The 12,617-nt window shown below is 37.7% G+C and overlaps 1 protein-coding gene and 1 long non-coding RNA gene across 5 annotated transcripts; both read right to left on the bottom strand.

Annotated features, from left to right (window-relative positions):
* Positions 920-3,632, bottom strand: LOC109947652. Of its 2 annotated transcripts, none has more exons than XR_002270434.1 (2): positions 3,221-3,632; positions 920-3,137 (listed from the first exon to the last, which is right to left on the bottom strand). It is a non-coding gene; the product is annotated as an uncharacterized LOC109947652 (long non-coding RNA). The 2 variants fall into 2 exon arrangements; XR_002270435.1 differs by having other exon boundaries at positions 920-3,134; positions 3,221-3,602.
* On the bottom strand, positions 4,449-12,111 carry LOC18786583. Of its 3 annotated transcripts, none has more exons than XR_002270136.1 (9): positions 10,863-12,105; positions 10,126-10,314; positions 9,875-9,967; positions 9,622-9,804; positions 9,440-9,542; positions 9,149-9,334; positions 6,124-8,579; positions 5,184-5,851; positions 4,449-5,058 (listed from the first exon to the last, which is right to left on the bottom strand). XR_002270136.1 is itself a non-coding variant. In XM_020556815.1 (9 exons), exons 1-9 carry the CDS (start codon positions 11,094-11,096, stop codon positions 5,049-5,051), a joined length of 4,047 nt encoding a protein of 1,348 aa, XP_020412404.1. In that variant the 5' UTR covers positions 11,097-12,111; the 3' UTR covers positions 4,449-5,048. The 3 variants fall into 3 exon arrangements, 2 of the variants coding, with proteins under 2 accessions (XP_020412404.1, XP_007220305.1); XM_020556815.1 differs by having other exon boundaries at positions 5,256-5,848; positions 10,863-12,111; XM_007220243.2 differs by having other exon boundaries at positions 5,256-5,851; positions 10,863-12,106.

Below are 12,617 nucleotides of genomic sequence, written 5' to 3'. Positions count from 1 at the left end.
ATGTGAGAATTTTGTGTATAATACATGAATTTTGTGTCTTATCGAAATTTTTGTAAAAAATAGGTGTATTAAACATGAGAAATATGTGCGTACGTGTATAATACATCATTAAACGTGAAGGCGCTAGAATATTTGGGTAATAACTCTGGAAAAGTAAAAAAATGAAAATGGGACAATACATACTTGAGTAATGGCCTACTAATAATGGATATGGCTCTTGGGTTATGGAGAAATTTAATTAGGACACCCAAACGATTTCACAAAAAACTTAGTAAATAGAAATTAATTATTTTGCGGACTTTTTCTATAAATTTTTTATACTAATTAATAATTAAAATATAATTACTAATTAAAGTAATTCAAAAAGGCTAAGATATTACTTAATTACATATATTAAATTTTTTTTATTTTAAAACCTGCACATGTCTAATCCGGCGAAATTTCCTACATTAAATTTTCTTTTTAAAAAGGTATAGCCGAACGGCTATACTATTTATATATTTAAAAAAAGACACACCCAACACATAGGTGCCACGTGTCAGAAACGTAAAGCCGGGCGGCTATACTATTTTTTTTTAAAGGAAAAATGAGTATAGCCGCCAGGCTAGACTATTTCTTTTATAAAAAAAAGAATCTAGTATAGCCGGGCAGCGATACTATTTATATGCCCAGTGCAATTGTAGTGACAGTGGTGGTTTTGGTGGCATCGACTTTGTTTTTATTTTTTTGTGTTTACAGATTATGTATTTTCCCCAACTATCATCAGCAATTGTGTCTCGGCGTTTGATCTCCATTACTATCATTGGCTCCTCCAAAATTATATACACATGAAAATTAAGTATAAAAAAAATATTGTACAGGAAACTTGAAACTCTTCCTGGTGCTTTAGCTTCACACGAGATCTAGGAGAGCAGAAGAATGAGATTGAAAACACATCTTTTCTATTGTATGGTCCTACAGACACCTTCAAGCAGAGGCAGCTTATTGTTTATAGCATATACTCCTTTGTCACTAATCAAAATAGGATTTAACAAACCAAAATGGACGCCATGTACAACAGTTCAAAAAGAATTTAATACAATGGAAATCTAAAAATCAAATACATATCAAACAGATTCGGTTGAAGTATCAATATCTTTGTAACTTCCTTCTTCTATATAAATAAGAAGCCCAGATCTTCCTTCTTCTTCTTCAGCCACCAGTGCCCCCACTCATCACTTCTTCTTCTTCATCCTTAAGAAGCCCAGATCTTCCTTTTTCTTCTTCATCCAGCGGCGCCCCTACTCATCAATTTCTTCTTCTTCATTGTCGCCGGCGTCGGGTTCTCTTCTCCATTTTCATTTTGTTTTCTCACGCGTGCTTCTCTGTTCTTTTGACAAAAGGATTTTTTATTTTTTATTTTTTGGTCAAAGGATTTTGTTTGTTTAATACTCACAGTTTCACCCACACCCCACGTGATGGCTGGTCTTATCGTTTTGACAAAAGGATTTTGTTTTGTTTGTCTTATTAAAAGTAATAATATTACAAGTTAAAAAACCACGACAAGTGGAAGTATGTTAAAAGTAATAATATTATCATTTTTATGTTATTTAAAATATGTTTTAAATTATATATATTGTTATTTTTTAATTTTTATATATTTTTTAAATTGCAATATCCACAACGTACCGTATCCTAATTTTTGAAAATTTGTCGTATCCCTGTGTCGTGTCGTATCGTATCCGTGTCCGAGCTTCTTAGGATTTAACAAACCAAAATGGACATCTTAATACAATGGAAATCTAAAAATCAAATAAATACCAAACAGATTCGAGTGAAGTATCAGTAGGGGTGGGCACAGTTCGATTTGGACCGGTTTTGGGGAAAAAATAGAACCTAATCCGAAAGTACAGATCGGTTCGATTTGGACCGATTTTGCTTAAAATCGGTACAGAAATCCAAACCAACCCAGACCTGTCCGATTCGATTTGGTTCATGCGGTTTCGGTTTGGGCATGGGCCCAACCTACCCAAAATGTATTTATATACTAACATACCCCAAATTTATATACTATCATGCTAACTTTTTTGTACCAGCATATATAGCATGTATTTAACACAAACTCAGCATACAGCAACACTTATCATTATACAAAGCATATAGCACACTATCATGATACAAAGCTTCATTTCCAACTAAATGATAATATCAACACTTAACTAGAAAGCAACTGAAAAACAGAAACCAATTAACTAGACTTAAGCAAAGCAAGAAAATAAAGAGTTTCAAATTGCAGTTTTGACACATCTGACCTCTGTTCAGTTTTTAGCCTTTAACTTTCAAACCACTAGCCCAATTTTGACGTTCTTTGCATCATTGGATTCAGCACGAAAAAACAAAGAACCTATACAAGCCAATTTCTAAAAATAGTTGCCTATGACAGCAGTAATAAAGCAAACGAAAAACTTAAAATCTGCAAATATGCAAAACTGAAAAACTGAAAAACTGAACGGAAAATCTGTTATGCACTGTCAATTAATCAATTAATAAATTTGAATGCACACTAGTAAATCAAACCAAAACACCAAACAAAAGCCAACTACAAGCTAATTACAATTTTCAATGTACATGAACACAAACAGAACATAAGTCATAACTTCTTTTTTCCTCATAAATCTCTACTTTGATTGATGCCATAAGGAAAGCTGCAATCAACCAGATCTAATTCCCTAAACAAATAATGAGCAGAAATCTTGATTTATACAGTCATGAAAGTTTGATATAATTCCCTAATTCCACTTTTCTTATCTTATTTTTAAGATCTAAAAACAACATAATAACAGGCATACAGTAATCTGAATGTATGAGTTTTGGGTTGAGTAAATAATCCAGCCAAAAATGCAAACAGAGATTGAAATTTTCAGAGAATAAATCGCTCAATAAAAGTAAATAAAAATGCAAATAGAGATTGGAAATAACAATATTGAAGATTAAGCATTTACAGAAGAGTGAGAAATTCACCTTTGGTAGAGAGAGAGTCTTCAATGGAAAAGTGACGAGAAGGAGTGCGCGGCTGCGTCAAGGGGAGAAAAAAAAGAGTGCGTCTGCTGGAAGCTGCAACCTACTCCAGAAATATGGATGATGATCTGCACGAACTGCTGATGGAGGACATAGAGATGGTCAGACAGAGAATCGAAGGGGGAAAAGAAACAAAAAGAAAAAAAGAAAGCCAGAATCGAACCTGCTTGCGTGACGACGGCGCGACAACTGAGAGAGCTTCGGCGGCGCGACGGCTGAAGAAGAACAAGGATGGCTGAAAGAGAGGTTTCACGCAGAGGAAAAGAGAGGTTCGGCCGCTCAGATCAGAGAGAGAGAGAGAGAGGAAATCAAACCAAAGAAGGAAGAAAGAAACCTAAGTCGTGTTTTAGTTGTGATGATCCTGTGTGTGTGCGTACAATAATATTTTAGACAGCCACACAAAACAGCCCCATGTTAACTATATATAAATATATATAATATAAAAATATATATTAATTAATTATATTGGACCGGTCTCTTGTAGTAGAAAACCGAAACCGGAAGCCCTCTGAACCGGTCAAGTTCGGATTTGACTCGATTATTTACTTTTTTAATCAACACGATTTTTTTTTGAATTTTTTCAATTTAATTTGATTCGGTTTTGCGGTTTTGCGATTCTAATGCCCACCCCTAAGTATCAGTGTCCCTGTAACTTGGAACAAAACAAACCCATGAAACTTCATATGAAAAAACTTAATAATCTAGGGAGAGAGAGAGAGAGGTACCCAATGTATCAGAAAGGAGCTACGGCGGCTTCGGTTGTTTATAAAGAAACCTAATTTTGTTTGGGTTTGGGTTTAGGGTTCAGGCTCTTTGGTTGGTGTGGCCCCTTTGTGTTCTCTTGGTTGGTCTCGTCTTTTGGTTTTTTTTTGGGTCAGAACTCTTGGTTGGTTTGTTGACCTTGAGGTTGTTTTGTTCTTTGGGCTTTGCCCTCTTTTTGGTTTATCAATTCATTTAATTACCCAAAAAAAAAAACAATTGTTGAATAAAAGATGAAAAATATAGAATAAAAGGGAGTTTTGGTTTTCGGTTACAAGATTCATTTTGTTGAGCTATGAAGGAGGCTTGTTCTTAGAAATTACATTTTAAAGAGAAAAACGGATTAATGCCTAAAGAAAGGTAAAGAGCCTTTTCAATGGAGGTATAGGTTTATTTGAAGTTGTGTTTACATAGGAAGGCAGAGGACCAACTTACAATCAGACACTCACATGCAACTCAGAGGCCTACAAACACTTACAAAGAATATGATATGTGAACCTTGGTGCACCTGTTTCTCAACATTTACTACCAAACATAATTTATTATTTGGGAAATATTGAAGAACAAATGAACGGAAAATGATCAATTTCCTGTATCAGAAAAAAAAATTTTTGAAAGAAAGAACTAAAAGATTGTCAAGTAAACCAAACATGACCCAATTTCATCTATGGTGGTGTAATTACTACTCTCTTGAAAATCTTAAACAAGAGTACATAAAAGAGAACTGATACACAGCTACTCATCCAAAAACCCTAGTACATTGTGTGAAAGAGATTTCAGGTAGACCAATTATGTAACACAGTAAAATCCTAAGTTCTGAACCTAAAGCGAGTTTCTACTTCAGTAGAGTTACAAAGTGCCTAACCCTAAACTGGAATTTAAGACGCCGAGTCCTGCCTTCCCCTTCATCATCACATCACCATCACCATCACCCTCATTTACCACCAAAGCTTGTATTCTTGAAAATGGAGCAAATAAATTGATTTCTAGTGTACACAAAAAGCTCCAAGCAGATATGATGTGATTAGGAAGATATTAGGAAATCATGGAATGAAATGGTCAAATTCCTTCCTTTTTAAGATTGGGGTGAGAACAAGAACGCTTGGTAATGGGAGGGATTCTCATTGTAGTTTCTTCTATCATCGTTCCCTTCCTGATCTGTTAAAGGTAGAGGTGGAAAATCCTCATCTTTCATCTGATAATTCCTCTGGGCCACTGAGCTGGCAAAATAATCAAACTCCCCTGTCAAGATAATAGAAAGCATCACAAAACAATCCCATTGAAGAAATGATAGGTTGAAAATAACGAAAATAAAAAAGGAAATTGCTCTGAATAAAATCTTAAGAGTTTGGCCTTTGAGACGCTACCATGGCACCCAGAACCACCAACCACCAAAACCCCTCCCCCAAAAGAAGGAAAAATACACCTGAACCAACTACCTTTGGAGGTGGGGTGAAGAAGGCTGATCAGGCGAAGATCGTTGAGCAGAGCCACCATGAAACCTTTGTTCCTCAAATACTCCACTCATCCTGTTCCCCTCATTTAGCTGTGAAACTTCATTCAATCCTGAGAAGCCCACTGGTCCAAGAGAACCAAACTCAAGTTGTTCTGCAGGTGGCCCATAGCCAGTATTATGGTCATAAGGATACAACATGACAACTGATGGAATGGAAGGTCCATTTGATGACACCCCACTGGGGTTCATGGCTGGTAGCGGATACATGCCATAAGCAACATTTGTGGAACCACTCTGTGTAGTGTTTGAGCGGATAGGACCATTTTGAGATTGATATGAAGGGAATGAGTCCTGCCTATGTGAGCTCCATGGCCTTTCAGCTCGGCTGTCACTAGCTGCCAAACGGTCTGCTCTTGAATTTGGCTTCTCACCTTGGTTGCGACTGTGGTTGCGGCCAGAAGCTCGTGACTTTGAATTAGTATTCCAGTTTCCTTCTCTATCACCATGGTGATCATTTCTTTCATAATTGTAATTCCCCCTTCTTGTGCTTGAAGGATGCCGATCCCGTACAGTAACCTTCTGAATTAATTAAAAGGGGATAAAAGGGATAAATAAAACTGCAGCAGTATGTAAGTGATCACCTAAAGCTGTAGTGTTTTTGTTTTGGGTAAATCATGAGAGGTAAAATAAAATGATGGAAAACTTCTTTTCTACATCACATTTAAATAAAGCCTAACTTTTCAGAAACCAAGCACTGGTCCAACAGACAAGATTGGTAGGTGCAACATGGTTAATGAAAAATAAAATTCCAAAATAATCAGCTGATAAGGAACAGGTATATGTTATCTTACAGGATTTGGCAGGTAGGTCCCAGTCCCACTACGATATCTTGGAATCTCTTCGACATAACGTTGATAAACACTGGCAGGCCTGTTAGAAACAGACTGGAGAGGAGCAACAGGAACCAGTCGAGGCCCATAACCCACAAGCTGATTGAAAAGATTCATGTTGGCTGAAAGAGGTCTCCCAGGGCCATCCCAAGGAAATCGTCCTTGTAAGTAGACAGGGGGCACCATAACTGGTGATGGATAAACCACAGGTGAAGGATGCCGAGAATTTTGGCAAATACGTCCATATTGCAAATTCTGCCAATGACTTGCAAAATCGCTGTGTAGAATGTCGGACTTATGCTCTGATGCCTCAATAGGAGCAGCCCTTCCAATAGAGTTAGAAGTACTTAATACCTCAGGCTGATCAGCTCCCTCAGATGAATCAAAATTCTGACCAGAATCACTATTATCCGGTCCCTCTTCTCTACTAAATTGGTTAGCTGATACATCTGAAGTTCCTGTCTCTGTTGAGAAGTAATTATAAGGAAGCATTGTAACAAATGGAACTGGAGGCCCCGTAGGATAAAAAAGCATCCCAGAATCATTTGAAGCTCTCTGTCGTGAACCAGGACCTAAGAGCACTGGAGCAAATGGTATCAACGAATCTGATCCACTTGTCTGAGATGGTTCAAAACCAGGCATTTGATGCCTTGGAACATGCAAAGAAGCAGTGGGTTGAGATCCTGTGCTTCTTTCTACCATTTCGGCACCTAAAGTCGTAGGTTGATTCCAATCTCTGTTGTCATCATCTGCCTGGGTAGATGAATGTTCAGACACACTCTTGCCTTTCCCAAATGCAGCAGACGGCGCTGCTGAAAGAGCAGTTTTCCTACCCCGTTTTTCCCTTGTTGACTTTGAGACCTTTGCTGATGATCCTTCCCAAGAACTCTCAGAGGAGGTCTTACTTCTCACTGAACTTGTATAAGTTGCAGACCTAGAACTCACAGTTCGGTCATCAAAGTATACCTCATTTCCTTTGTTATCTTGATACTGAAAATTATCCACATGATCTTCCCTCGATTCATCTCGGTTTTCTTTAGGCTTTTGTTGAACTCGCATAGAACTTCCTGAGGTGCCTACCCGAGATGAAGGATGAAAGTTATAACCAGCTGAAGTTGACTGTTGCTTATCATCTTCCTGAAGCAATTCAAAACTTCCATTTTCAAGATCAAATCCACCAGTAGAGCCCCTTTCCTGCTGATGCCAGAAATCATGATCAGTTTCACCTGAGTTCATTTCCACAGATCCAAAATTTTCATTACTAGGTTCCACTGAGTCTTCAGGATTCGAAGACAACCCCAAGCCAGGGAAATAAGGGGCTAATGGTGATGGGACAACACCTTGGGGAAATTGCATATTTGTTCCCCAAGGAGTCTCAATCATGGGAAAATTTGTGGGAACCATTCCACCCATATTTCTCTGAGCATATCCCATAGAAGCAAGGATGGATGGTGGGATTGGAAGTGGTAGGTGACTCGAAGCCAAATTCAATGGAAGATGGACTGGCCCATTAAAACCATGAGCTGTAGAAGATGCCATCATGTTAACAAGATCTTGCTCCTCCTGGTGCATCCCTTGTGTCCCCGAAATAGAAGCATAATCATCAGCAACGGCATTCAATCCCGATTCGTCATGATAGCTATTTGAATCAACAGTAGCATCAAGGCTTTGACGGGATGAGATGTGTCTAGCAGATGAAGGATCATCAGTTGAAGATCTAACTCTGTGGCTTGCCATACTGTCAGAGTCCAGGTTTTTCCTCCTGCTATTATCCAACCTTGTCGAATAAGTTTGGGTTTTCCCACTCTCAGGGGCTCTGTTGCGTCTACCTTGAGAAGAAACTTCACCATACGAATCAGTAAGCTCAGGACTAGAACGTGTCCTTGCAAAAAGAAACCTCCCATGGAGGTCATTCACCAAGTTATCAGGTCTAGCACTTCTCTGACCTTTATCAACCTTTGCACCCAGATTGGAATTGGTTTCCTTTCTAATCTGATCAGACGCCCTAGCAGTGTTTGTGTTCCCATGATTCTTTTGGCTTTGAGCATGAGTTCCAGTAGGCACATCACTGTTCCCGGATGTGCTTTCTAAAGGATAACTACCATGCTGGGAGGGAACACTAAGTGAGCCAAGCATCCCGTCACCATGAGTACCACGACCAGAGGAACTTTCGTTTTTTTGGTCGCGTGAAATGTTCCTGAGATTCTCAGATCCATGTAAGTGGTCTGGATTTGAAAGTCTCATGCGCCTCAAATCGTTTCGTGGTGCATCAGGTCGATGACCACTCCCATGTCTATCCCAAGTGTTCAGGAAAAACTGATTTACTTCAAAATATAGATCCTCTTTGGCACAATCAAGCAACCTGGCCAGCCTTTTAGCCCCAAATGCAAATGCACTGCGTATTCTGAAGAAGTTACCTGGAAAATATACATACACAATATATAATAACACCCAACAATGCGAACAGATAGGAAATCAAGCAAGACAGTTACACCTTACAAACAACATTAAAAAAAAATTAAGGAAAGACAATGAAGTTTACATGTATTCACACCAAAAGACTCTTTGGGTGTCCTATGAAATAGTCACATTCTCTTACACATAAGACTTTGTGTCTGTCAATTTGAATGAGCCCATTTTCAACTTAACATGGATATTGTTGCCTTCCACATTATCAGCTGTTTTCAGTTGCACTTTTTTTTTTACTCCCATAAAAACCATAGTTTCATCATCTTCTGTTCTACTTACAGGAAGAAAAAAAAAAATATCTAAATCACGTTCTTAATGATTTGAAGTCCGAATTTTTTATTATTTATATACACATAATTACTTCCAAAATAGGAAGCATACTGTTTCACACTTGTAAACAAGTAATGAGTGCGACCAATTAATTAAACAATGTATTCCAAATGTTGGCCAAAAAACAATGGAAAGTAAATCTCTTAGAAACAGTGATGCCAAAGAATATAGTTTCAGAACGGCATACCTTTACTAACACTACGTCCCAGGTTGTTATTGATTCGCAAAGGATCAATAACATTAAAATGTTTGGAAACAAAAGGCTGGCCCTGATTTTCTTGACCGCCAGGGAAAACAGCATACACTGAGCTACAGGCATCAAGAAATAATTTGCTCAGTAATAACTCTCCACCATCTTTTCGAGGAGGTTCGGCTGCGATATAAACAATAACAAATTTAAACAGGAAATTGTCAAAAATTGAAGGAAAAAAAATGGACGCTTGATGGTCAAAAGTTTACTAAAGCAATTAATCAATACCAGTTACATCTGGAAGTGCACTAATGGGTACAGGACCCCATAGGCTAACACAAAAATTGTCCCAGTCAAATTTACTAAAAAACTCTAAAAAACGATACAGGACCTGCACAAGCAAAGAAAACCATTCAGATGGATCCACAAACAATAATGCCAATATAATACACCAACTTAACCATAGCCACCTCAAGTGGTCCAGCAAAGGAGTTGTTGAAAACGTGAAATATGTATAAAACCAAAGTTTCCAGCGCATAAGTTGAGATAAGTCCATGGTGAGCACCCAGTATTCGGCTCTCATAATAACACCAGGCCTTTATCAGAATGATACTACGCTTGAACAAATGATTTTGATTTATCAAATGATCAACCTGCAGAAGCAATTAATACAATTAGTCAAGGCATACAAATATTAACGTGGTTTACAAATGTACCATTTACCTCCTCAAGGAAACAAAGGGTGCACAAGCCCCCCAGCTGATTGAATGATATGTCTACTACAATGTTTTCCACAAGGCACTTGATTATCTTCACCTGTAGATATACAAAGAGAAGTATTATGGTTAAATCTAGTATCAGAAAAGCAAAATTAAAATATAAAGAGAATCAAATATAGACAAAAACTAATGAACATTGCCACAACAGAATCTCAAATAAAGGTAAAAATGCTAATGATAATAGGAGGAACATACTTCTGCCTGAATGTACTGAACCTCTTTCACGCGGAATTCAGCATTCTCGTTCTTCTCCTCATTCTCCAGCATATCACGAACCTGATGGGCCCATGTGTCCTTCAAATTTTGAGTCTTACTGAAGGCTGTCAGGTCAATATCTCCATCAGGCAAATACGTCTTCAGGGGTACAGATCCAAAAGTGAACACCTGGACATAATCACAAACATTTAGGTCAACGAAAATAAATGCATAAATAACATGAAACACAATAAATATGCACCGATTCAACAAGTTAACAAACAACTTTTCATAGCATAATCATCAGCATTGGGTCCAATTTTGTCACAATGAAAAACATGCTAAAAAAACCACCAGTGGACCCCATTATATGTCACTTCCGCAAAAGCCCACAAGTCTCAAAGTTCCACCCTGCCTGAGGTTATACACATCTCTCTGATCCGATATAATTCTTGAGTGCCCTTTAGTTCTTGTTAGCTCAAACTACAAGACTTATGCAATCATCCTTCTGCGGTCAGAACCTTGAACATCCTAAAAATCCTTAAGTTATTGGTTTTTACGCATTACCATGAAAATATTTCAAAATTTACCTGTGGTATCCAATACCTAGATAATGCAATACAACATTGTAACGTGCTTTTCTTTTTCTAACAAAATGAGAATTCTATCAGAAATTGAACATGTACTTACAGTTATTAAAGCAAACAAATATATACATATTAATAAGTATGTCCCACCTGGCAGGGGAAGCACTTCATTATGAGCCGCTGAACATAATCGGCGACGGCATTTCTGCGCTCCTCGGAGGGTGGATTGGGCTGAATGCAGGCAATAAGCTCTGCAGTTCTCTCTTCCGCCTTCAACCATCGCTCTGAGTCGAGAACTCGCATTACCGAGGCAGCTTCATTGGGCAATAGGCCATTCGGCAAAAGCCCACTTGGTGGCTGTGCCCACCCCTCATGTTCGCCCATGCAAGCTTAAGCTTTCCCTTCACTTCTACACCAAACAATAACTCTTCCTTTTACCCCAAAAGTCCCAAAAGCAATACAGCAAAGCTGAATCTTTCCCCAATCCCAAATAACAATGGCAACTAAAATACAAAAACACAGAAATCAATTTTTTGCTCTAGGTAGACCCTTTCTTCCAAAAAAAAAACCAAAAGGAAACCTTCAGCTCCAAAACCACTAATAGCCCAAATAGGATTTTTCCTTTTTTTCCCCTTTAAAGTTCAAATTTTCATTTGCTGCAAAAATACTAACCAACTTTTGCGTATTTCAGGAAACAAATATCACAAAATAGAATCCTACCCAGTAGTTAAAAACCTAAGCGACAATTAGAAATACAATTAAACATTAAATTAAATCCCCAATCTGATGAACAGGGAAGAAACCCTAGAAAACCCAGCGGACAAAACCGTAGGGGATGATTGGGAGATTGGAGAAACAAAGAGATGGGATTATAGGAACCCTAGAGGGAACTGTGCAATAACAATAGTGGGGAAGTGTCGGCGAATCAGAAAATGAGGGAAGTACAAGCTTGGTGAGGGAGAAGAAGAGGAACCAAGGAAGGAATGTGGGCAGAAAGTTAGGACATTTGATTGAATGGGACTTCAAGTTTTGATCAAAATTAGGTTTTTTTTCTTTTTTTTCAAAGAGGGAGAGAATTTGGATTGGAGGAGGTTGTCAAGTTGGGGTGCATTTGTGAAGGGTTTTTGAAATGAAAATTTATTGGAGAAGAAGAGAGAGAGAGCATCCAAAACAAAATATAAAAAAAATTTGATTATTGGGGAAATTAAAATTTTTTTAAATTATATTTTTGTAGGGGTATTTTTTTTATGCGGTTTTTTGAGCGGTATGACCTGGGCCAGTAGCCTGGGCTTCAACCTAGATTTGGTTTTAATTGGACCATGGCCTCATCAAAGCGAAGGGAAGTTGCTATAAACACCCAAAAATCTCATCACTGCATCATCCAAAAGAATTTCCGAACTTTCTAATTTTAGCCTCTCATTTCTTTTTCTTTCTTTTTTTTAAATGTTCTTGACTTTTGAAAAAAAAAAAAAAAAAAAGGAGGAAAAGAGAAAAGTCATGACCAACCTCGTAAACGTCAACATACACCCACTTTCGATGAAGAAATAAAGAGCATTGCTATCTTTATATCAAATGAAGGCCGCCATTGTCTATATTTCAAATAGAGACTAGTGCAGCCTACATTTTCAAGGAGGCCAATGTCCCTCATCCAAGATAGTTGAAGTTTCGGTCCTTATGTAGACATGGAGGATGTGCCGATCTTTTTGGAGAGATGAAAACAATAACAATGCTACTTGACTAGAAGTCACAATGCCCCTCGAAAGTTTTAAATAAATATTTTATATTATATATATGTAGAATGTTAAAATGTGATCTAGACATACCGTACGAAAGTTTCATGAAAGAAAATTTCTAGTATGTTATAGAAAAAAAAGCTTCACATACTTTTTCAAAATTTTAGGAAGG

Source organism: Prunus persica, chromosome G2 (assembly GCF_000346465.2).
Source record: "Prunus persica cultivar Lovell chromosome G2, Prunus_persica_NCBIv2, whole genome shotgun sequence".
In the NCBI taxonomy this organism is placed as follows: domain Eukaryota; kingdom Viridiplantae; phylum Streptophyta; class Magnoliopsida; order Rosales; family Rosaceae; genus Prunus; species Prunus persica.
Note: the sequence above shows the minus strand (reverse complement) of the source record. Positions and strands in the feature narration are given on the sequence as shown.